This window comes from Castor canadensis, chromosome 11, assembly GCF_047511655.1.
Source record: "Castor canadensis chromosome 11, mCasCan1.hap1v2, whole genome shotgun sequence".
Taxonomy (NCBI): Eukaryota; Metazoa; Chordata; class Mammalia; order Rodentia; family Castoridae; genus Castor; species Castor canadensis.
The window spans coordinates 4,129,156-4,153,891 of NC_133396.1; the positions used below are offsets into that span (position 1 = coordinate 4,129,156).

Genomic DNA, 24,736 nt, shown 5'->3' on the forward strand with positions numbered 1-24,736 from the left:
GACCCAACCCCTCCGCCTCTCCTTCCCCCATTCCGCGCGAAACCCCAGGCAAGGGTTGAGGGCGGAGCGCAGTGGTAGAGCGCTTCCCTAGCAAGTGCACAACCCTGGCTCCATCCCCAGCCCCTCAAAGGTAACTCAGGCCACGGCCTAGGGCCCCCTCCAGGCTGGTAACTCTTGCCTCCTCTCTGGAGCTAAGCCTGGAGTGAGGCCGGAGTCCCTTCCCCATTCTTATTGGCCTAGCCAGGCCAGGCCCTGAAGGGCCGATGTCTGCACACTTGGACGTACCAAGATCGTGTGCAAACAGAACCCAGAATCCTAGGGTGACAGACAGGGGCAGAGTTTAATCCAGTTCTAGCCTCTCCCCCCAAAAAAAACATCTGGGAAGGGCTGGCTAGTGATTAGTGTCAAGCTGTGTGTGAGGGTGCTCTGTGGGGAGGGGGATCTGCAGGGGCCACACAACTGAAACCAGGGAAGAATTCCCAACACCTCTGGCTAGGGATGGGTAAGGGAGAACAAGAGCAGGTGCATCAAGTGTGCTGGACAGTGTGAGCTGAGCCACTAGGAGGAGGGACCACTCCAGGGAAGTGGGGAGGAGCTGGGTCTTTTCCAGTCCATTCCCCACCTTCCCTCAAACTTGGATGGACGGTGATAAGCTGCTGGGAAATGAGCCCAGGGACCCCATAGGTCCTCCTCCTTCTAACTGTCCACCTCCTAAAATCCTCACACCAATACCATGAGTGTTTACTGAAGGGCTGCAGGGCTCTAAGAGTCCTAGCTGGCAGGCTTTTCTCTCCTTTACTTCCTTCCTTCCCTCCTTACTTATTTATTTATTTTAAGACAGGGTCTCACCATGTAGCCCAGGCTGGCCTCAAACTCAAGCCCCTCTCGAGTACTGGGATTACAGCTGTGTACCACTACACCTGGCTTTCTTTCTTTTTTTCAGTGCTTCGGATTTTTTTCTTTTCAATAAATTTTATTGTGTATATTTAAGGTATACAACACGGTGTTAAAGGAACACAGAGATACTTAAAAGGCTGCTATAGTGAAACAAATGACCGCATCCATCTTGTCAGACACCTATTGTTTTGTTTTTGTGGCAAGAGCAGCTAAAAGCTCATTCAGTACAAGCCCCACCTGCAGTACAATTTCTGCCACTTTGAGTCCTCAGACGTATGTCTCCCCATCTCCTCCCTCCAGAGGCTCTTCTTCATTCCAGTGGTGGGGCCTTCCACAGGGCTGGAAGGCAAGTCTTGAAGCACTCCCAGAGGACTCTGCAAGCCTGTGTCTTCTGGTCACAGCCTTGGTTGCAAAGGAGGTGATGCACCAGGTCAGCAGGCTCACCCCTGCCGGGACCTCTGCGAGTTTTATTGTGCCTAGAGCATCAGTGCCCTGGGCAGGAGGAGAGACGTGATGCTTACTCACCCCAGTAAATGAAGGGGGACACTGAATCACTGAGAGGCCAAGCACTAGCCCCTGGTCACATGGTCAGTGGGAGCCAGGTTTCTGCATCCCATTTTATGGAAAAGCGCAATGAGTCTCAGAGAGATGACATGCTCACCCATGAGTTTGGCCTCTGGACAGGACAGACTTGGGAGGAGGGGACCCCAAGGTGTGACAAGTGCCGAGATGAAAGACTCAAGGAGGCAGGAGTGACTACCATCCAAGGCCACTTTAAACACCAATAAAGTGATGGCTTTGGAAAAATGACCTCGGTAAGCCACACCCCTGCCTCCTGGCACTCCATGGGAAAGGGTGACCAGTGGGACTCCATGGAGGACAGAAGTTTCTGGCCTACTTGGGCTTCATCGCAAGGAACACAGCCAGACCAGAGGCCAACTGACCATCACAGGTGGCTGGGGGCACTGGTCAGGGGGTAGATGTGCAGGGACCTGGTAAGCCTTGGTAGATCCTTGGCACCATTGCAATGGCCCTACCCTGCAAACCTGCCACCCACTGCTCCCAGCAGGGCTCTAGTCAGTCCACAGAAGTGGTTAGTGGCTCTTCCTCCCCCACCCATCGAGCACCATGGCCTACCTGGTCCGGACCATCCAGCAGGTGATGGCTGCAATGGTGAAGAGGCTGCCGGCCAGCACGCTGGTGGGTACCAGGGGCAGCTGCACTGTGAGGGTGGCGAGGAGGCTGGGTTGGGCTGGCTGCCTCCTGGAGCCCTTCCCGCTCTGGTCAGTGGCTGAGTCAAGTTGCTCTGTCCCCCACCCACCTCCCTACTGGACACTCTGGCACGGCCCCTCCCAGCACAGAAGGGCAGCCTCACCTGGGGGCACCAACTTGAAGGCACTGCTCTGGACACTGACACTGTTCTCAGCCTGGCACTGGAACCAGCCCCACATCCCGGACAGCTGGAAGTTGGCAGGCTGCCCATGGTGCGGCCTCTGCTGCATGTAGACGCGCCCGTTCTTTCCCACCAGGAGATAGCTGATGGGTGGGCTGCCCGAGGATGCCTGGCAGGACATCTCCGCCCTGGGGCCTGACTCTCTGTCCTGCAGGGTGAAATCAACCTGCACCTGGGACACTGGCTCTGGCAAGACGGGAGGGAGGGAAGGCGTGACAGAGCTGTGGCTGGGAGGCATTGCACCAGCCCCCATAAGTTCTTCTTGCAAACTGCTGGAGGACCCCAGAGGCTTGTTGTGACTGCCACCTCCCCCAGGCAGCCCTCTGGAGTGCCCTCTCCCTGTGTGCCTGGGCTTCTAGCCTGCTTGCACACAGTTGCAAGTTTTTTTGGTTTGGTTTGGTTTGGTTTTGGTTATTTTGGCACTACTGGAGTTTGAACTCAGGGCTTCAGCCTTGCCAGGCGGGTGCTCTACCTCTTAAGCCACACCTTTGGTCTGGTTTTATCTTGTGTAGTGGATTTCAGGTTGCCAGACAGCAAATAACAACAAAGTTAAATTTGAATTTCAGATAAGCTGAATACTTTTTAGTATCAATAAGTCCTATGTAAAATTTATTTGGCAGCCCTCATTATACGCTTGGAGTTAAGTAAAAATTATAAGAGGTCATTGTTTTGTTTTTGGGTTTTGTGGCAGTACTGTGGTTTGGACTCAGAGCCTTGCACTTGCTAGGCAGGAGCTCTACCACTTGAACCACTCCACCAGGCTAAGTCCATTGTTTTGGACTGAGCTCCTGTGCAGACCAGGCTAAAAATAAAAATGGAGTCACTCCCACCGAAGTCACCAAAGTAAAACTAAATGATCTGAATGTTCTAATAAATCAGGATTAGACAGAGAGAACCGTCAAATTTCCCAAACATATCAGTTTCACCAAGCATGATAATAAGCTTTCTCAACCTAAAGTAATCTGATGTTAACCAGTTTTTTGTTTTTATGCTTTTCTTTTTAGATCCTGAAGATGCGACCCCATCCTTGTGCACACTAGGTAAGTGCTCTATCACTGAGCCACGTCCCGGCCCCTATCAGTTAATTTTCTATTGTTCCGCCTTCCAAGAAAAGAAACTTGGTTTTTTTTTGGTGGTGCTGGGGTTTGAACTCAGAGCCTCTAGCTTTCTAAGCAGGTGCTCTACCACTTGAGCCTCGCCCCTGGCCCAAGAAAAGCAACTTTGAAATGACCATTCCACTCTTTCTTTTCCATTCTTGCTTTCCTCGGTCTTTCTCTGTCTCTAAAACCAAGCTTTCAAGGCTAGGAGAAGGGCTCCATAGCAGCTCACGGGCTTGGCAGGCCTAAGGCCCTGGCTTCCATCCCCAGCACCCCCCCAAAAAGAGAATAAAGCCAGAAAACCTAGCCTCTCCTGCTCTGCCAAGCGAACACTTACTCTAGTATACGTAACAAAGTGTTGGGCTGGCAGAATGGCTCAAGTGATAGAGTGCCTGCCTTGCAAGCATGAGGGCCTGAGTTCAAACCCCAGCACCACCAAAAAAAAGAAGGATGAAGTGTTGCCTGATTGTAGAATTAAAACATAAGGCCAATGTCCTGTTTGACCCTTGGCAGAGGGGGTAGAGAGATCTGTGGTAAAGGACAAAATCATAAACTTTTTTTTTTTCAGTGCAGGGGATAAAATCCAGGTCATGCTAGGCAAACCCTCTCTCACTGGGCCACACCTCTAGCCCTAGTCCTTTTTTCCCCTCTTTATTTTATTTTGATATAGGGTCATGCTATGTAGCCCAGCCTGGCCTTGAACTCATTGCTCCCTCAGCCTCTGAGTAACTGGAAGGACAGAAATGGCCACCACACCCACCTTACCTCTTTTATTGAAAGGCAAGTTCCTCAGGGCAAGAACTATCACTTACTCAAGTGACAGAACACCTAGCTAGCAAGCGTGAATCCCTGAGTACAAACCCCAGTACCACCACCACAAAAAAAGAAAGTCACTTAGAAGATTCTAGAATCCAGAATCTTCAGCCTGATGCTCTAAATATCCTTATTAATTGGTAACAGTCCCATGCCTGGTCCCATCCTTGTCTCTTCACTTAATCCTCCGTGCCCTGGATGTTCTTGTTATTGTCTTGTTTTGCAGGTAAAGGAACTGAGGCCTGGAGGCTGACCCACAGCCAGGGTGCCAGGGGAGACAAACCCTCCACCTGGTGGGCTGCCACCACAGATACCTTTCCCCAGGCTGCCTCCCCTGGTGTTCTGTGAGACAAAGAATGGATGGAGGTCCTCATCCCACCAGAGGCCCCAACACTTCCTGGTTCCCTGGCCCAGGGCTCCCAAGAAGGACACCCCTGTGATGGAATGAGATGGAGATGGGAAGGAGGCAGGGTTTGGGGTGGACAGAGCAAGGTTTGAAACCAGCCTTGGCCACTTGCTAGTGGCCTGGGACAATCTCCTCAAAGTCCCAGAAGAAGCTGCCGTGAAGATGAACTGAGATAACTTACAGACCTAGGTCAGGTGTGGGTCACTTCTGCTCCTCTCGCACACTGTGCCCTCAGCCCCCAGCCTAATGGGGTTGCCCTGCCAGCCCCATGGGATGGTGCAGAGCCCTGATGCCGACAGCCTGTCCTCCTCCGTCCACTCTCCTGCCCTGGACCTCTCTACCCTTCCCCAGTGCCCACCACTCCCACCCGTGGAGTGGTCCCCAGCACTCACTGGCCCACAGCTCCCAATACATCTGCAGCCTGGCGCTGGGCCCGTGGACACCCAAGGAGGAGGCCGCCTGACAGAAGTAGGTGAGCAGGTCTGGGCTGGACTTTAGCGTGATGTTGATGTTGAAGGAGGCTGGCTTGTGGGTGTCCATCACCTTCTTGTCCACCTGCATGTCCCGACTGGCCAAGAGAGAATAGGTGACAGGCGGCGGTGCCTGGGATGCGTTGCATGTGATGCGTACTTGGCGGCCTCGGGGGTACACCTTTAGGACTTGGTAAGCAATGGAGATCTCTGGAGTGGCCTCTAGGAGGTGGATGGTCCGAGGAGGAAGAAAGACCAAGACTTACCAAGTGCTTAGGAAAACGCTGATGTGACAATTCCTCGAGAAGTTAAAGCATTAGCAGATGAGTCAGCAATTGCACTCCTAGACATAACAGACTGAGGGGACTCACACATGCCTGTGACACACTGTGCACGGCCACCAGAGTGACCAGACACCTGGAACAGCTCAATGAGAAATGCAGTGTGTTTGACCATACAAAGGAATATTTTTAAGTAAAAGGTAACGTGGTTAGGGCAATAGTTCCATGGAGCAAGGCGCACACACACACACACACACACACACACACACACACACACACATAGCTGGGCCCTGGTGGCTCAAACCTGTAATCCTAGCTACTCAGGAAATAAAGATCAGGAGGATCGAGGTTTGAAGCCAGCCTGGGCAAGTTTGCAAGATCCTATCTGGAAAAAACCCATCACAAAAAAGGACTAGTGGAGTGGCTCAAGGTATACTAAGTTCAAACCCCAGTACCACAAAAATACTCAATACAAAAAAGGGCTGGCAGAGTGGCTCAAGTGGTAGACTGCCTGCCTATAGCAAGCATGAGGTCCAGAGTTCAAACCCCAATACCACCAAAAAAAAAAAAAAAAAAAGAAAAAAGAAAAAAACCCACAAAAAACAGTCAGACACAAAGGGCAACCGTTTTGTGAAATGTCCAGAATAGGAAAATTTAGAGGCAGAAAGCAGGCTGGTGGCTAGTAGGGCCTTGGGTACGAGGTACAGGGAGTAGCTGCTTAACAGATACGGGTTTTCTTTTGGGGTGATGAAGTTCTTTGCAACTAGATAGTCATGGTGGTTGTGTAACACAGTGAATGTACTAAGGGCTACTGAGTTATCACTTTTGTGCTAATCTTATTACGTACATTTCTTTTTTCTTTTCTTTTCAGACTGGGCTCAGACTAGTGATCCTTGTGCCTCCACTTGAGTGCTGGAATTACTGGTATGAACCACCGTGCCCGGCTGTGCTGAGATTTGGATATGAGCAGGTGGGCACACAGGCAGGGCGAGGCGAGGGCACAGGTGAAGAGGGCAGACTCTGGATCCAACTTCTAGACTCATAGCTGCCCTAACTGTAAACTGCAAGGGCACAAGCATCGTGTTGTGCTCCATGTCGCTGTCTCTGGCCTGTGGTCACAGACCAGAAGTTGTTGGCTGAATGGATGACTCAAAATTAAAAGGCAGTTGCTCTCACGTTGTATTCCTATGCTCTGGTTCCTAAGTGATGGAGGTGTACACCTGAGTGATGCAGCCCAGGTGTTCCTGGAGGACACCTGAGGGGAGGATATCCTCACTTCCATGGGGACAAGAAGGGTACAAGGTGGAAAGGGACCTGCTGATGCAGTCCTGCAAAAAAAAAAAAAAAAAAAAAACAAGGAGAAAAAGGGATAGCAGTGCTCAGGTGGGGGTGGGGTAGAGAGAAGGGCCTATGAAATTGAAATCTGAAAACTAAATGTCATAGACTACACAGACAGAGCACTTGCTCTGCTGGGCTGCTTGGGAACCACTCTGGAATCAGAAAAGCACATTGCTGCCCTGAGGCTTCTGACTGCTATGCAAATTTCCTTCCAGAACCAGCTTTCAGCCAGGGACACTGAGCCTTCAGGGGACCTTTGTGTCTGCAGGCATTTTGGGTTGTCACCAATGGGGCTGTTACTGGCATCAGGTGGGTAGAGAGGCCAGGGATGTCACCAAACACATACAATGCACTGGACAGCCCTGAGACAGACAGTGGTCAGAAACAGATGCCAAAAGCATCAACCCAGATGACGCAGGCTGCAGCCTGGATTCAGGACTCCTCTCTCCTGCCCAGGCCTGTTCAGACACCAGCAAATCCTGTCTCCTCTGTGTCTCTTTCAAAGTTTCACCAGCACCCCCACTGGTTTTTGGAAGGGATCCTTGCTTCTTTTCAAACAGGCTTTCATGCACAATCTTTGGTTGAGAAAGCAGAGCTGCACCTAGAGTTGGGGCAACTCTGGGGCACTGTTTTGCAGACCTCTACCTATAATTTTGTCAGATTGACCCTTGAGACCACAAGGCCTCCTCCTCAGGATCCAAGGGTGCTCAGGGGCCAGAAGCTGCCTCATGTTGGAAGGGGGGGCGGTCCAGGGCGATGTGTGGTGAAGCTTTGTTTGCTCCCTTCATGAAGGAAGATGATCACGACTTATGAAAGTGGAAAGAAAAACCTGCCCCCACTTTCCATTTCAGCAGTCACGAACAGAAGCTTGATTTGCATGAGTCTGCAGACTGGAGTCAGGCACAAAGTACAGTTGGTAGCCGGGCATTCACTCTTTATTCTAGTGTGTGTGTTGTGTGCATGCCTTGGCGTTTTTTTGATCATTTGGTTCATAGATCTAGCCTATCAATTAAGTCTCATTTAAGTTAACATTCACCTACTATATAAGAACATTTGAGTAATGGGATGCCGCACTTGACATTTGATAAAGTGACATTAAGGCCACCCTAAGGACCAGAAGATAAGCCAATAAGCCAACCCCAGGCTGGGCTGAGGGGGTGAGCCTTCTTTCAGGAGGAGCCTCATGCTGTTAAAAACAAAGAAGCCGGGTGCCAGTGGCTCACGCCTGTAATCCCAGCTCCTCAGGAGGCAGAGATCAGGAGGATTGCAGTTCAAAAGCCAGCCCAGGCAAATAGTTCATGAGACCGTATCTTGAAAATACTCAACACACGCACCAAAGAAATAAAGGGTTGGTGGAATGGCCTAAGTGGGAGTACCTGCCCAGCAAGTGTGAGACTCTGAATTAAAATGCCAGTACAGCCAAAAAAAAAAAAAGAAAAGAAAGAAGGAAGTTGGGGGCTGGGTGACAGAATGTGCAAGGCGCTGAGTTTTAACCTCAGCACCCAAAGGAAAAGACAAAAAAAAAAGAGGAAATTGGGACTGGGGATATTAGCTCAGTGGTAGTGTTTGCCTAATGTCTGTGAGACCTGGGTTGGTTCCTAAGATCTACATCCACACCCACAAAGAAAAGGAGAGAGAGAGAGAGAGAGAGAGAGAGAGAGAAGAAACAGAGAGCAAGAAGCTGCCTAGGGTCTGACCTACCCCAGTCATAGACAGTGACACTAAAGCCCATCATGCAACTTTGTTTGGCAGTTCTTGGGTTTGAACTTGGGGCCTACACGTCGAGTCACTTCACCAGCCCTTTTTTTTGTGATGGGTTTTTTGAGATAGGGTCTTGTGAACTATTTGCCCAGGCTGGCTTCGAACCTTGATCCTCCTGATTGCTGCCTCCTGAGTAGCTGGGATTACAGGGGTGAGCCACCAGTGCCCAGCTCCCTTGGGATGGCCCTGGCCTCCCTGCAGACTTGTCTTGGGAGAAGTGGAAGCTTAGAAATTTGACACTAACCCCAGAGTCTGTGATTCCATAGACCAGAGGTGAATTGTGTCCTCCAAAAGGTTATATTCGAGTCCTTACCCCTGTACGTTATTTGGAAATAGAGTTTTTACAGATGTTCTCGAGTCAAACCATTTACTTAACTCCAGTAAGTATCTATGCTGGATTTGGGTAGAGCCTAACAAGAAGGGACCTGCCACGTGACAGGAGGGATGGCCAGCAGGGGCTGGGGGGGAGCAGGAGCAGCCTCTCTCTCAGAAGGAGCCAGCCTTGCCCACCATGGCTCCTAGGTTTCTGCTGTGTCAAGCCGCCTGGCCACAGGAGACTCACACATGCCGTCCTGAATCACTCCTCTGAAATCCTAAGCCCTCATCCAGAAATACCCAGCTGGCCTCAGGGGTAAATGCAGGCCCGTCCACCAGGGGGCCTTTGCTGTCTCCAGGGGTCAAAACTATAGTGTCAATCTGTCCTTTAACCACCTGTTCCTCCCTGGGAATGAAGACATTGCCAGGATGCTCCCATGAGGACCCCCAGGCTTCTAAATCACCCTCGTCCTCCCTGTCCCACCCTTGTAATTCCCTTGTAGGTCCCACGCCCCCAGGCTCCCCAGTCCTAAATGCCTCCCCCTGAGCCCCGTGGAACAAAGGCTTCCTAACCACTATTCCTTGACCTCAGACATCTTTGAGTTTCCCACATCTAATACAAGGCAGAGCCCTCTCCAGTTGTCTTGGGTCACCATCTTGGCACTGGGCTGGGACAAGGATCACCATCTTCTTCATATTTCTGGACCATTCTCCTGCCTGTCCCCTGTGTCTTCTCACATACTCTTCTGCCCATCCCTTCATTAAAGTCATCTCCAAGCACTCTTTGCTCCTTAAGAGTCTTGCCCCAGTTCTAACCACGCTCAATATTGTACTTGCCACAGTTCTTGGGGATTTCAAAATACATAGAGAAGCCGGGCGTGGTGGTGCTCGCCTGTAATCCCAGCGCTCAGAAGGCAGAGGCAAGTGAATCGAGAGTTTCAGGTCAACCTAAGCTATATAGCAAGACTCTGTCTCAGAAAACCAAAAGCAAAAACCAAACCAAAAATGCACAGAGATCATTTCTCCAGTATCTGTTCCTTCACCTGTGCCCAGCTACTCCACGTGCAGTTGTTTTGGCTGCCTGACAGTCCCTAAAGCCAGCTGGGCTTCATTTACCCACGAATCCCAATTGTTTACACAGTAGCTGCCCTTCACCTCCTATCCTGTCTGCTTCTCTCTCTCTCCCTCCCTCCCTCTCTCTCTCTCTCTCTCTCTCTCTCTCTCTCTCTCTCAGAAGCACTTCTCTCTAGAAGCTCCTGAATATTTTTTTTTTCCAATACTGGGGTTTGAACTCAGGACCTTCACCTTGAGCCACTTCACCAGCCCTTTTTTGTATTGGATTTTTTTTTTTTTTGAGATAGGGTCTCACAAACTTTGCCCAGGCTGGCTTCAAACCACGATCCTCCTGATCTCTGTCACCTGAGTAGCTAAGATTATAGGTGTGAGCCACCAGCAAAGCTCCTAGAGTTCTAACAGGCTGTAGGATGTGCTGGTTTTCATTAGTCTCTGTCCCCAGCCCTACTTGAATGTAAGATCATGAAGGTTTTGCTTCCACACCTTGCCTTATTCTCACTGCCAGGAATAATATCTGCAACCAAACACATGCATAGCAAGTATTTGTTGAATGAATAAATGATTGATCAGCCCCTCCATCTGTGAGGTTTAGTTAAACAGGACTTGGTCAGCAGAAATCTGAGCACAAGTCATCTGATCTGAGATGACTGAGGAGGGCAGGACCACCCCTGCCCCAGGTACTTTCCTGAGAACTGCTTTTTTTTAGCAGTGACACAAAAATGTGTTTCTTTTTATAACAAATGAGGAAGTGATAGTTCAGCCTGTGTCTCATTCAAGTGAGACCTGCATCAACACTACTCAGGACCCTCCCTGAAGTAGAACAGAAGACCCTGTGACACAGGTAAGAGATAAGACAGGAAGGTGACTGACTGCTTTCACCCTGAAGGACACAGGAGCTGGGGGTGGGGAGGTGGGGAGGAGGGAGAAAGATGAGGCAGAAAGATGGAGTCAGCAAAGACAAAGTGGTAGTAGATGGGGGGAGGGAGTGACAACACACTCCTCCCAGGCTCTGTACTGCCCTGGCTAATTCTTAGAAGAAACTAAATGCTATCTGACCACCTCCACAGAGCAAGGCAGCCTCCTGTGCTGTCCCCTGGGGATCCTTAGCTTCTCTTACTGCCTTTCTGTGGACCTAAGAGTCTCCTGTCCTGGGCCAAGGTGCCACCAGAATTCTCTAGCCCAGTCTGGGTCACACCTACCTGGCAGAGCTGTGGGGCTCCGGGGGGAGGGGGTGGATTCTGTTCCAGATCAGAGCCTGGCAATTGGGATGCCCTGTTCAGGAACCCCCCTCCACACTTCACACAGCCCAAGTCGAAGCAGAGTCCTTCTCCTGACCCATGTCCCCTGGAAGTCCCCACAAAGACTTGCTCAGCCTGCTTTATTTTCTCCACTCCCCCCAGAACCCTGCAAAGGTGAAGGCAGGGTTACAGAATCATCCAGCTGGGTCCACCAGCACCCCATCCTCACCATCAGCAGCCTCTTCCTAACCAAGGCACCTGCCACAGGTGGGAGGCTTGGGTCCAAGGTCCCCAGCTAGGAGCACTTCTCCTTCCAGTGTGCAGGGGCTACTCACCTTCTGCCTGCTTCTTAGGGAAACTGCTGGGAGCTGTAAGAGAAGTGAGGGGTAAGAAGAGCCTGGTGCAGGAGAGGACAGAGATAGCTTAGCCAGCCACCTTCTGAGGTGGAGGGAAGAGCCAGCTGATTCCTGATTGTGAGGCCCCAGGCTGCAGCTCTGTTCGTGAAGTTTGGGATCATCAGCCCATTTTTCAGATGAGTAAATAAATAGTGGACCCAGAGTAATGGCCCAGTAACAAGACCACGTATGTAGCCAGTAAGGGACTGAGTCTTGAGTCAGCACCCTCCCTCCCCAACCCTGGCTTCCATGGCACCCCTGCCTTCGGGCCTCCTGTCCTGTGCCCACCTCCTTGAGGCCCTGGTAATAGCCCTTCCTACGATGTGTCCAGTGGCTCACCCAGCATGGCCAAGCAGAACAGGGAAAGCAGCCTCATGGCTCCGTTGGTGGGGCCAGTGTGGGGCCCAGAGAGTGCTCAGGCTTGAGAACGCTTCCTAGGCCTAGGTCCCCTCCGCCCTGGGGCCCCTAGGATGCTCCTTGGGTGGCTGCCTGCAAGGAAGAGATAACCTAGAGGCTGCAGCTACCCAGGGCCCCCACTGCAGGGTTGGGCCCAGAGAACACCACGGGCCACAGCAGCAAACTCTGTCCTCACCCCCCAGAGAAGCTGACAGAGTCTGGGCCTTGGACCCAAACCAGGGCTTGAACTCAGCCATCAGTGCTGAGTTTAGGCCCCTGGCATTTGTGGTAGGCAGGGGACACCCATACCCTTACCTCTGGACTCTGTGAACGTTGTATTACCCAGCAGGGGCACGCCTGAGGTGTGTGTACTGAGTTAGAGACAGATGGTTCTCCTGGATTATCGAATTGGGTGACTCTCAGATGATCACAGGGCCATTATAAGGCAGCTCCGGAGCACCTGCGGCTGCACCAGAGAAGCAGGGAGGAGAGGTGACTTCTGCCCACATCAGGGTGACCACAAACCAGGCATCTGCTAGGTGGCTGATTGTACCTGGCCCCCAAGCTAAACGTCAGGCTGAAAGAGACCACTGACCACCTCAGGAGTGTGATGTGGTATGCTCAAGTCCTGCTCTTAAGGAGGCCAGAGAGGCTGGGCCCTTCCTCATGCCCATGGATGGCAAACTGAGGGCTTATGGGTGGTTATCTCTCAGTGATCTGCACACTACATTAACCTGGACAAAAAGGAGACCAAGCCACATCACCAACTGTGGTGTGGCCTGGTCAGTAGCCTGCGGCAGAGCTACCTAGAGAGACAGGTGGGGTGAGCAGAGCCTTCCAGCCCTATGGCCACACCGGGGCAGACTCATAGGGACACAGAGAGCTGGGGGAGCAGGTGAGATGGGTACCACAATGTGCCCCGCTCCCCTGCATCCCTCACCAGTGGGCCATGGGCATCTGCCGCCTGGGCAGCCGGGTTCCTCACCCAAGCCCAGGTCCAGGGCTGCCAGGATAGTTGGCGGCTTTGCAGAGTCAGTGACTTTGTGTAGAAAATGCTTAATTTGGCTGCTTCTTCATGGCCAGGTGACCATGTCTCCAGTGGAGTGGTTGTCTTCTTGCAGAGCCTGACTGATAACCATACATCCTGTCTCTGGCTTGGCTGGCCTGTCTGGGAATGGGCACCTGACCAGGGAAGGCTAATGACAGCTCTGTCCCCTCTTGCAATTCTCAGGAATCCATGGAGCCCTCTGAAGTCTGGTTGTACCAGGAAGCTGTCTGAGGGCAGCCCTGCCAACCAGGGAGCAGCAGGCAGGACGATGGGAGGGACAGCGCAGGTGTTAGGTCACCCGGAGACCAACGATGTTGGTGGTGCCCTTTCTCCCCAGCCACCTTGAGTTAGCTCTGTCACTTGTCACTCATGGTTCTGGTCCTGACGTGTCCCTTGGGGAAGGCTCCCACACCCTGCTCATCACCACCTGTCTGCGTATAATTTCTCCCATGAGGGGAAAGAACATCTCTTATTTCCCAGCAAAATTCCCTTCAAAAGTCTGTTCTTGCTTCTGTTGGGATCGGGTCAGGAAAGAGAATGAGGACTGAAGGACACACAAGGGAGAGGGGCTGAGTGGCGACTGACCTACAGTGAGGTCCCAGGCAGTGGGCAGCCTGGTGTCTGAAGGCCCAGAAACTCGGGTTTTCCCTCATGTATCCAGGGACCTGACCTGAGCTTCTCTGAGGTCCCTTCTCTTCGAGTATTTGGGAGCCAGAGTCAGAGGACCTGGACTTCCTCCCAGGTCTCAGTGGGCCCTGTCACCTCTCCCACCCCACCCCAGGTCTCCCTTTCTGGGGATCACCTGCATACCATCTGATTGGGTGTCTTGTCCTGGGGTGGAGGCTGGTCCTCTGGTTGCCCTGCCCTCTTTCCCCACAGAGGGAGGAAAGGGCTGGTCAGGCAGACCCTTGACACCTTCTGAGACCCTATAGCTCTCCAGCCCCCACTATACACGGATGTTTTGTGAACTTTGCTTATGACAGCCTATCTCCTCTATAGCAGAAAGCTTTACCATGGCCTCCTTATTTCCCAGACGCCCTAATCCTGGAAGGGCCCCAGCATCAGGGACACGGCCCTGGGCTGCCTTGGCCAGCAGAGCTGGGGAGAGGCCTCTTAAGCTTGGGCATGGGAGAGTACAGGTACCCTTAGGCTGAGGGGCCTGCTGTCAACTGCAATGGATTCCACACTTCTGAGATATTTACTTGGTTCAGGAAATAACCCCAAAGGTCTCTCCTTGCCCCAGTGTGACATCTGGGCAGCGTGGGTCCATCATTTCACTACCCCCCTTGTCATTACAGCTATTCAAACTATTACTGTATGTGTGCTGGCTCCATCTGCACACATCCCACGCTAGAGGCCTCAGGCTTCCAGCTTCCACAGCTTGTGCTGCATGGTGTCACCTCCATAACTTGCTTGGGTGTCCCCCTGCCTCATCTCCGGTCTACAACCTCTCTTTCTCCAAGGTCCCACTTATTACCTCCTCCCTGAGTCCTCCTTCTCTATGTGAGCTATCCCCTGGGAGGCCCCTTGGGTTGAGCTCCCCATCACAGGTCTTGGGTTCCTTTCTATCTCTCCCATTTGGCTCTTTTGGGCCAATGACCTCATTGCAACGGGAGCCTTGAGAGCACTTCTAGGCTGCCAGCCAGCCATCCACCAGGACATTACAAATAATTGCTTGCTTAATCCACTCAGCCACTCGAGAGTGTGGCCTCCTCAGCACGTCTTGGATGAACAAGTGGAGGCCAAAGAGGTTGATGATTTCCTAAGCCCTAAGCTTGTCTTTGTCATCATAGCTCCTCCAGGGTGCCTGGTGGGTACATGGCCACCGTCAGTTAGGTGTTTGCTGAAGGGATGTGAAGGTGCTACGGAGAGGGTCTTATGTTTCTGTGTGAGGGTCCCCACATTAGTGACCATCAGCATCAGCCACCGGGTGATCAGCATCAGCTCATTAAAACACTATTGATTCACCTCAACACTCTGCAGGTAGAGGCCAGACATTTTGGGCTACATAGTCTCAAATTAAAACAAAAAAGCCCATAAAAAACAAAACACCCATTACTGATGGGGATGCAGCTCAGTGGTAGAGCACTTGCCTAGTACATGGAGGGTGCTGGCTCAATCCCCAGCACCACAAAAAACACTTTGTGGTGTTTTTTTTTTTTTTTTTGAGACAGGGTCTTGTATGTAGCCCAAGCTGGCTTTGAACTCACAATCTTCCTGTGGGTTCAAAGAAGATGGGGTTGCACGTGTGCACCACCACGCCCAGCTCAAAAAGCACTGCTGCTGGGTGTGCAACCTTAGAGTTTCTGATTTAGGAGGTCAGGGATGGGCCTGAGAATGTGCATCTCCAACTGATGTGGGTGCTTCTGGTCTAGGGCCAGGCTTGTCATCCTCCCCAGCCTGAGCACAGAGCTTGCCTGTTTCTCTCATGGCCTCCCTGCAACCCCCCAGAACAGGACCTAGATTTAGCAGTACTTGATCTCTGTTTGCTGAAGGGTGATGGGTTGCATGATGCGGGGTGAGCGAGAAGGTCAGTCACAGGAGGGACTGAACTGGCCAAGTCTTTAATGGTCACCTGAGAAGCCTCCAGCCCCAAAGGTGTCAGGTCAAGCAGGAATACAGCCAGGAGCTGGTCCCCTGGTGGAGCTAGAGGCTTTCAAGCAAGTTCTGGGATTCCTTCTGACTGACCCTCCTCACAGGTCTTCACACCAGCTGCCTGTGGTCACCTGGGCCCTTTAAAATGTCACCAGGCCTGGGCTGCTGGCTGCACTCATATCAATCACATCAGAGTAGATGGAATGGGGCCAGCTTCTGACAGCTTCACATGTGTTCTCTAAGGCTGAGAGCCATGGGTTCAAAGTCACTGCAGCATGGGGTGGGGAGGCAGGTGGCTTAAGAAGGAATCTTCTTGGCAGGACTGGGGTTTGAACTTTTATCTAGGTGCGCTATTGCTTGAGGCACACCTCCAGTCCATTTTTCTCTGGTTATCCTGAGATGGAGATCTCTCAAACTGTTTTCCCAGGCTGGCCTTGAACACATGATCCTTGTGATTCCAGCCTCCCAAGTAGCTAGGATTACAGGTATGAGCCGCTGGTGCTGGCTGAAGAAGGAATCTTGAACAGGTTCAGGAATCTCAGACATAGCCCTGGGTGGGACCCCAGCCCTGCCTTTTTGACCTTGCTGGTCACACCACCTCCCGGGCCACCTCTTGCAGCCCACATTCTACTGTGTTTCTAACAGCACAGGCCCGTATGTGCCACCAAGACCTTGGCAGAGCACCTTCGCCCCACAGATGCTCTAGGTGGGTCAATGAACATACGGAGAGAATAAAGTTCTGCAGAAGGAGTGGCCGTGGACTCTGTTCTGGTTTCCTGAGTCACCTCTGTGGGCTTGCTGAGATATAGCCCACAAAAGATAGGGTGACCAGCACCCTCTCATTCACTCAGACTTCAGTAAGCCCTTGTGGTCAGGGCCAGGAATGGCCTCTGAGTCCGGAGCCTGTGCAGTGTGGCTTTGGAGCCCACACACTTGGGTTCGAAACCAGCTCTGCTCCTTGCTGACCGTGGCCTGTGGCTTGGTAGACTCACTGTCCACACACCAAGGGCTAAATGAGTGGTACACTGTTCTTTGGCCAGTTCTTCCCTTCCCTTAGAGGTCAACCACTGCAGTAAGCAATTTGTGAGTACTCCCAAAAACATATTCATAAATTGCATCCATTAGTACATAACACTAATATATTATGTACACTATGAAACGGTCAATGAAAAGTAGAAATCCTAAAGGGATGAGATAAAAATATAGATAAAATTCCATGTTCTGGCTGCTACTCCTGAGGATGTGTGTCCTTTGGGGAGCCCTGTCAGAGGCCCAGGAGCCAGCAAGGGGCGATGGTCACCAGAGGCCAGTCGCGTGCTCTAAGGAAGACTGGGGAAGGGGAAGTGGGTGGAAGGAGGTCCAGCCCTAGGGAGGCGGGGGTTGGTGCTACAGCTCGGTGCCACTGGGGAAGCGGAATCTGGAGGCGGAGACCCCCGAATTTGAGGAGCTCAGCCTGGTGGGATCCATTCCGGATAGTCCGAATTGGGGGCTCCTGGGGCCCGGAGAGCCGGGGCAGAATGATCGCGGGTGCGAAGCTCGGAAGCGAGGGGACTCGGGCCCCGGAGATTCGCTGGAGCCTAGCTCCGGCAGCAGCCGCGACAGGTCCTCCACCAGGTGCCACTTCTCCTGGACCTGCTGCGGGGTTACGAGCAGCGCCTGGAGTTAGGGACCCGCCGCGAGGCCAGGAGCCCGAGGCCGCGCCCACCAGGTCCGGGACAAGACACCGTCCGAAGCCACGCCCCTAACAAGACCCGGTCACCAATGCTGCTCGAGACCGCGGCCCGTGAAGTCCCGCCCCGCCTGATGACCCGCCCCAGGCCGAGGGAGCCACGCCCGCCCGATGCCCCACCCCAGGACCCGCCCCTAACCCGAAGCCCCGCCCACAAGAACCCCGCCCCTAGCCAGAAGCCACGCCCCGACGCAATCGGAGGCCTCGCCCCACAAGTGCCGTTCTAGAGGAGGCCACGCCCCCAGACCAGCTCAGGCCACGCCCCTAACAGTTGTTCCCTGACCGGAGGCGCCCCCTCCCGGCGGATCTCTCCTACACCAAGACTAAGGACATATTATCAGGTCTGGCTCCGGGCCTGGGGCCACACCCGAGGAATCCACCTGTCCCTCCCTTCCCTCTGGTCTTTACCCTCAACCATGCGCACCCTTCCACTAGGAAAAAAAAAAATCTCCCATCAGCTCAGGCCTGTCCCAGGTGTCAGGACACACATTTCAAGCCCAGCAGACACTCACCCACACCAGCTGCTTCCGCAGTCCATGGATGGCCCTCGCATTGGCCTGGGACTGGGAGACCCACACTGTCAGGATGAGGCTGGAAGGAGATGAGATTCAAGGTCAGTCACCTCTTGGACCACAGGTACCTCCTGCTTACTTCCTCTCTCTCCTCCCTAGTCTCTTGAAAACGGGTTCTGGGGTCTTCTCTCTACATACTGCTTTATCTGAAGATAGGACCCTCCTCTCCTTCTTCCCATGGGCCCCTCCTTCCCTGTCCTCCAACATGACAAAGCCAGTAACATCTCTTTTTCACATACTGTGCTTCCCCAATGGCCATGCACTCAATCCTGACATCCTGGAAGGTGGGCCCAGAGGTGCCTGCTCTACAGGGGATCACCCCAGGCCATTTGCATTTGGACCTCTGCTTCCCTGGACTCTGCCTGTCTTGCTCTTGGACCCACTGCCAGGGGAAGGGAGGACGCCCTGGTGGGGTGACATTCTTTCTCCCTTGGCCCCCTGCTGTCCTGAATGGCACCTGAGCAGAATGAGGAGGGGGAAGCTGAAGGCGTGGGAGCCGAGGTAGTGGAGGGCACGCTGGCCAGGGAGTGGGAGCTGGAGGGCAACCAGCTCCGGGATCACCTGCCAGGGAGCCGAGTGGTTGGTGAAGAGGCCACAGTCCCAGGAAGAGTGGATGCTAGAGATAGAGTAGACAGCACTGTTAGCACTGGTGAGGAGCTGCCTCAAGACCTCCCAGCCTCGGTCTTCCCCTCACCTGCTGACCACATAGCCCAGGGGCACTGCTGCTAGGAGCAGGCCCAGAAGCAGCACCAACTGGAAGAAGAAGGTGGAGCTGGAGGCACGGAAGAGCCGTGGGGGCGCTCTGCAGTTCCTCAGGAGGGTGTACTGGGGAGCGAGCAATGCCAAACAGGAGTTGTCATATGGGTTTTGGGCCCCAGAGTCTGCTGCTCAGGGAAGGGGGAGGGGCAGAAGCAAATGTAGCCTGGCTTTGTCTGATTCTTGGCTCAAGGGGCCCAGCTGGGTGCACCTGCCCCGTGCTCCCTTCCCAACCAGGTGGCCTACCTTCTTGATGTAGAAGGTGAGGAAGAGGGAGACACTGTTGAACAGCGGCAACAGGGGGCAGTAGAAGAGGCCCATCCAGGTGACTGTCTGGCCTGCCACAATGTCCAGCACATTCTTGGGCACCAGGAACTCCTCTCGGTCTAGCCATGTCCAGAACCGGCCTGTGAACCTCTCGACTAGCAGCCTGGGGGGGGCGGGGTGAGGAGCGTCCAAGGTCTCACCAGGCAAGAAGAACATGTCACAGGGGCAGATCCCGGTCATCCTTGGCTGTGGCCCCAAACATGGCTACATCATCCCATTCTGTCTGTGGCGCCCCTACATGCTCACCTCCGAGGAAGGCTGACCAGGAAGGCGAAGGCCACCGTAAGGAGGAAGTTAAAGATGACCAGCTTATACAGCTCCTCACCTACCGCGTCCTCCCAGCACTGGGGGGCAGAGAGGGAGGGGGACTGTCACCATCTTCTGGCCCTCTAGGTTCCCTTCCCTCATCTGCCTATTAGGGGGTCTTATGGTATAGGAGGAGCCTTGCTTGCAGTCTGACAGGACTTTGGGAATGACTTCAGGGACATTATTAGAGCAGGGAACTCCCAGCTGGCTGCCACACTGAGTGAGGTGCAGGAATGCCCCCTGGGAGTGTGCTGCTCTTCTCACAGAAGTGAGATCTGGAGGGGGACAAAGGAGACTAAGAAGGCAGGGATGGGTCTGCATGGTTTGAGGAGGGGAAAGGATGGCAGAGATGGCCTCCAGCCGGGCTGCCAGTCACCTGGTAGTCACAGGCATTGTAGCCGTAGGACTCACAGCTGGTCTTGTTTCTGCCGATGCACAGCACTGTCTGACCCAGTGAGAAGGAGAACATCCCCAGACTGGCCAGCTTCAGCACCACGCACCTGGGGGAGGGACTGTCAGTGGGCAAGGCCAGGCCCCAGGGGTGGCTGATGTCTGTGTGAGGTCAGGTCTGTGTCCTGCAGGGCCCAACCTTCTAGTCTGCCTCATCTATGACAGTATTTCCCAAGCCTCTGAGTTTACAGATGATTCATGGGAGAAGGGTCCTGTGTTAAAAAAGTCAGTCTGGGTAGCACCACATAGTCCAGCCATCCTACTCGCCCCAGCTTGATGCCCAGCTCTGCAGGAGAGAACCTTTAGACCTTTCAGCATCCTCGGGGCTGGTGAGATTTGGTGTCAGGGGTTGAACCCAACACCTTGTGTCTGCTAAGCATATGCTCTGCCACTGAGCTGCACCCCTAGCCCTAAGATCTTCCTTTCTTCTGCTAACATCCTAGCTCACTGCCACCATTGGTACATCCGGAAGCACCACCCGCTTTCCCTGTGATGCAGCGTAGCAGCGAATGTGGGAGCCTCCCTAATCGGGACTCTGGTGCCAGGCAACGACCCAGGCAGCAGCAGGACGCAGAGTCCCTCCCTGGTGACCCCAGGGGGTTGCCCACCAGACCAGGGTGAGGTTGACTTCGGTGCTGGGAGGGTAGTTCTCCAGCTGGACCAGGACCACGAACAGCTGGGGACCCAGGAAGTTGACCAGGGCGATGACCCCAGGGGGTAGGTACTGAAGCACTAGGAACAGAGACTCCTGCAAGGAGCAGGGGGTCAGGGAGGCCTTGAGCTGACCCATCGTTCCCATCCCCTGCAGTGTCCTAAGGTGCAACTCCAGTGCAGGCCTGGGTGTCAGCGGGGCATACGTAGTTAGAGCCAGTCTGACCTGGCTGTGACCTTGTGGTCATGACTCTTCAGCCCTCCCTGAGTCTGAGTCTCCTCATCTCCAAAGTAGGACCACCCATCTCCTCCCACAGTACACGCCAGGATTAAAGGAACTCATTGCGGGTACCTCCTTGTTATCCTGCGAGTACTTGGTGGCCCAGAAGATGGCGCTAATGGCACCGACCACCAGGATCCCAATGATAAGGTTGGTCCGCAGGTAGGTGAGCAGGTGGCAGGCCCTCTGAATAGGGGACTGCTGCTGGGCCAGAAGAAAGCGGCGGCCTTCATCCAACTCCATCTGTGGTCAGGGCAGGGGCTGTGAGGGGGGGAGGGAGGCTGCCCCGAGGCCCTCTGCACTCACACATGCTCTCACACTCACTCACATGTTCTTACATTCACACATTGTCATGATGCTGTCACACTCAGTCACTCCATCACGCTGGCCCTCGCACACACCTTGAGCTCATTACTGATCTCGTGCTTCTTGATGGTGGCTGCTTCGCGCACCCGGATGCAGAAGTCCCAGGAGGAGAAGACCTTGGTGCTGAGGGGCGCCCTGTAGCCCTGGCCCAGGAGTAGCCTCTGTGGCAGCCCCTTCACCATCCTGGAAGAAGGGGGCAGGGACCACTGTGAGGTGCTTCCACCCTACATCTGCTCTGGGCCTTGCATGGGAGGCCCTGCTGGCCTCTATAGGCCTGGGTGAGTGGGGCTGGGGGACGCAGTGTCCTGTTCTTGAGGACTGCAGTCGGGCTGGAGAACCGGGGTGAGCCTTGATGAACAGGGGCTGGGTTAGGGAGCTGGGAAAGTCTTGGTCGACAGGGCCTGGGGGTGCTATCCAACCAGAGGTTCCTTGCCACAGGAGTGGTGACCAGAGAAGGTGGCCTGGAGAGGACCATGGGCTCTGTTCTCACCGCCGCAGTGTCCCACAGAAGCACAGAAGCAAGCAGGCCAGCGGGCTGAGTAGGTAGGCCAGGCGGATGCTGTAGGCAGAGCTGTTTTCGGGCCCTGCCCTGTAGGCTCCATAGAAGAGATAGGTGTTGGTGAAGGCCTGGGGACAGTGACGAGGACACCTGAGTGTTAGGCTCTGTTCTAAGTGCTTGCCATACATGAGCTCAAGTCCGAGTTACCCCCCCACCCCTGGTTTTTGTTTTGATTTTTGAGACTGGGTCTCCCTATGTAGTCCTGGCTACTCTTCAACTTGGAATCCCCCCTGCTTCAGTCTACTAAGTGCTGGGATTCCAGGTATGCCCCACCCTGCCCAGTTCCATTTTACAGAGGTTCAGAGAGGCAAGGAAATGTGCCCAAGTCACACAGCTTTGAGAACTAGTTAGGAGTTGAACCCACGAGTCCACACTGGTGGCCACTCAGTGGCTTCCAGGAATTAGATGGCACTTATCCCAGAAACCTCTTGCACCCCTATCTCAGCTGGGGACCAAGGACCCTGGGCATGTATCCATGCCCATGAGAAAGGCAACCTCGGCCTCTCTCTGACCCCATCGCTGGCCTGGCCAGCCTGTGTAAGACTTTTTCCTAGATGCCAAAATGTCCTTGGAGGGGTAGGAGTCCTCTTAGACTGGAGCCTCCCAGCTCCTCTGGACTATAGCCAGGACAGACACCACTTACCCTGCCAGTTAAAACATTCCAAAATTGATTGTGGAATTTCGGGGTGGCACTCTGGGGCTGGTGGCTGCCTGAGCACTGGAGGGCTGCTAGGAGAGAGAAGGGGCCAACAGGAAGGGGTCCCCAATTCACAAGTGACAAGTTTGTCCTTCCCCTTCCATAACCTTCCTCTGCCCCCACCCAAACACAGGATGTCAGGAAGTGTGCTATGCAGAAAGGAGAGTCCAGCACTCCCAGGGTGGGGCCCCGGGGTCAGGGCTACCCGGGCACTCACTCAAGCTCAGAGCCGGGCCTGGGTCAGGGGGGTGGAGCCAGGCCAGGGGCAGTAACACGAAGCTTGAGGTGAGCAGCAGGGTCGACAGGTTCAGCAGCAGCAGGAAGCGAAGGAAGGTGAAGTAGGACTGGATCCCAGTGCCAAAGAGACCTTTGGAGAGAAGAGCAGGACTGGCCACCACGGAAGGTGTCAGGCGCCCAGGATGACAATCCCAGGTCTGTGCGATGTTGAGTGTGGACCAGCCCAGCGCAGCGACAGTACCTCTGAGAACCGCCAGAGGGCGCTGTCATCCATCGAGGTTTGCACCTGACTCTGGGGGCTGAGGGGTCCGCAAGGATGGAGGGGACCGATGGGGGTGGTAGGATGGGATGGTGTCCTCCCCCTTTCCAAGATGGCCACTGGGACTTCAGACAGGGGATGTGGGAAGTGGGGATCGGAGAGGGCTCCTACCCCCGATCTCATAGAGCGCTCCTTCCCAAAGCCCAAAGCCCTGGGTCAGTTTCCTTGCTGCCTCCGCCAGGCGCCGTCCTGCCATTTGCCGCCTGCGCTGCCACCGCTGCCAGCATGAGGTCTTCACCCCCTCGGGTTCCCGCAGCTTCCTGGGACAGGGTGGTGATGGGGGTTCCCCTGGGTCACCCACACTGTCCACCGGAGCTAGGCAGATGGTGCCATGGGCCAGTGCTCATGGTTTCCACCTGCATCCGACAGATGCGTGTTCAGCTCTCCTCCACCCCCCACAGCGCCGCTCAGACTATGAACCTGAACCCGAACCCGCACCCACCGGATAAAGCGCTTGTCCACCATGGCGTAGGGCAGAGTCCGCACGGCTGCCCGGGAGGCGCGCAGCCGTTCCAGTTCCTGCTCCCACAGCTCCTCACCTGCCCGCGGGGGTTCTGGCTCCCCAGGGTCCTGCCCGGAAGTCACTGACCCTTGGTGAAACATCCCCGCGGGCGGGCCCGGCTGAGGTTGGGGGCGCCGGCTGCGACCCCTGCTTCCAGAAGGGATATGGGCGCCAGGTGGGGAGCCTCAAGGTCTTGGTCTGGCATGTCCAAGAATTAAAAGAAAGAATTCTGCGATGGTTGGGATCTGGACGCAGACCCGTTCCACTTCGCAAAGCGACACATGGCCAAGGCCTCAGACTCCCATCTGTCAAATAGGGTGAAAGGCCTAGAGGGCATGGGGAGATGGCACTGCCACAGGCAAAGCCAAGGCCTGTTCTGCCACAGGCCCTGCTGGGACAAACAATTCCCGCTCTACTCCATGTGCCCATTGCCCTTTGGGAAGACACCCCTGTCCTAAAATTCCGACAGTTCTAGGACTGTACATTCTGCAGCACCCCAGCTCTGGATATAATGGGATCCCCTGTCTTCCTTCTTGTGGTCCAGCGCAGGCATAGGTCTGCTTAGGTCCCCTCAAGGGACTCAGAGGAGGGAGGTGTGGCTACAGCGGAAAAAAGAGGGACCCCAAAGCTGCTACGTGGCGGCTATACCGCCCGCCCCCAAGTCCAAGTCCTCAGCCTCAACTCTTTTACCCTTAACCTTTCCACAGTGCATCCAGCTCACCTGGGAACAGGGCTCCAAGTTCCCCCGGAGGTGCTCCCTCCTGGGACTGGCTCCCACCACTCAAGGCAGGTCGGTGAGGGAGCGGGGGTGGGTCACATGACAGGAACCCCGGCTCCCCCCGCGTCTCCTCTCCTCCACTGGCTCCCCCCTTCCCCGCAGTTTCCTGCGCCTCAGCGGAGGCGGAGCGTGCGCTTCCTGTGCGCTGGCGGGGCGCGAGTGTGCAGGTGAGAGGCGCGCGGTCAGCGGCCCGGTGGCCCGCAACCCCGTGCGCACCTTCCTTTTCCCGCCGGCGACACTGTCGGGCAGGCTCCAGGCTGTGCTGTGTGACCCTGCTGACCCCAGTCCGGGCTGCTTCAGCGCGCTCCGCTCGCTCCTGCCCGTCCACTTCCCGCGGGGTCCCGGGCCAGACCTGGGGGCCTGGCCTGGTGGGGCTGCGGCTACTGGGCGCAGGGGTCCCGCCCCATTATCTGCCAGCTGCAGTCGCCCTGGAGGACGTGACAATCATATACTGGCTCCCAGCGCTCGGGCAGCAGCTTCTCCAAAGTCGTGGCGTTATTTCTGAACTTCCCGCTTCTGACACTGGCACCACCCACCACACCCTTATGCCCAGACCCGAGCTTGGAGCCTGGCCCATCTTAAGCTCCCAGGAAGCGGCTCCATGCATGCCCCTCCCAGGCTAGACGTTTA

At 54.5% G+C, this 24,736-nt stretch overlaps 2 protein-coding genes across 10 annotated transcripts; both read right to left on the reverse strand.

The window, feature by feature from the left end:
• Positions 1-1,066: 1,066 nt before the first annotated feature.
• On the reverse strand, positions 1,067-15,404 carry C11H17orf99 (chromosome 11 C17orf99 homolog). Of its 2 annotated transcripts, none has more exons than XM_074045033.1 (7): positions 12,250-15,404; positions 11,878-12,027; positions 11,479-11,511; positions 5,059-5,358; positions 2,273-2,536; positions 2,035-2,119; positions 1,067-1,299 (listed from the first exon to the last, which is right to left on the reverse strand). In XM_074045033.1, exons 2-7 carry the CDS (start codon positions 11,912-11,914, stop codon positions 1,293-1,295), a joined length of 726 nt encoding a protein of 241 aa, XP_073901134.1. In that variant the 5' UTR covers positions 11,915-12,027; positions 12,250-15,404; the 3' UTR covers positions 1,067-1,292. The 2 variants fall into 2 exon arrangements, with proteins under 2 accessions (XP_073901134.1, XP_073901133.1); XM_074045032.1 differs by having other exon boundaries at positions 1,067-1,389.
• Positions 15,405-16,698: 1,294 nt separating this feature from the next.
• Positions 16,699-23,429, reverse strand: Tmc8 (transmembrane channel like 8). Of its 8 annotated transcripts, none has more exons than XM_074045020.1 (15): positions 23,269-23,429; positions 22,938-23,086; positions 22,488-22,637; positions 22,217-22,299; positions 21,505-21,641; positions 21,050-21,197; positions 20,721-20,891; positions 20,326-20,465; positions 19,644-19,767; positions 19,208-19,305; positions 18,881-19,064; positions 18,573-18,703; positions 18,336-18,494; positions 17,819-17,897; positions 16,699-17,212 (listed from the first exon to the last, which is right to left on the reverse strand). In XM_074045020.1, the coding sequence occupies exons 1-15, from the start codon at positions 23,427-23,429 to the stop codon at positions 16,964-16,966; spliced, it is 2,163 nt and encodes a 720-aa protein (XP_073901121.1). In that variant the 3' UTR covers positions 16,699-16,963. The 8 variants fall into 8 exon arrangements, with proteins under 8 accessions (XP_073901121.1, XP_073901119.1, XP_073901120.1 ...); XM_074045018.1 differs by having other exon boundaries at positions 16,699-17,318; XM_074045019.1 differs by having other exon boundaries at positions 18,440-18,494; positions 22,217-22,302.
• Positions 23,430-24,736: the final 1,307 nt, after the last annotated feature.

Bases quoted from the DNA above. Each gene is read 5' to 3' on its own strand.
- C11H17orf99 (XM_074045032.1), bottom strand. From the start codon at position 11,914: ATGAGGCTGCTTTCCCTGTTCTGCTTGGCCATGCTGG. The intron at 11,512-11,877 runs GTGAGCCACTGG...CTTCTCTTACAG, and splicing joins GTTCTGCTTGGCCATGCTGG to CTCCCAGCAGTTTCCCTAAG. The intron at 2,120-2,272 runs GTGAGGCTGCCC...CCACCCTCACAG, and splicing joins CTTCAAGTTGGTGCCCCCAG to TGCAGCTGCCCCTGGTACCC.
- Tmc8 (XM_074045017.1), bottom strand. From the start codon at position 23,429: ATGTTTCACCAAGGGTCAGTGACTTCCGGGCAGGACCCTGGGGAGCCA. The intron at 23,087-23,268 runs GTGGGTGCGGGT...ACCCTGTCCCAG, and splicing joins GTGGACAAGCGCTTTATCCG to GAAGCTGCGGGAACCCGAGG. The intron at 21,642-22,216 runs GTAAGTGGTGTC...CACTGTCCCCAG, and splicing joins GGAATGTTTTAACTGGCAGG to GCCTTCACCAACACCTATCT.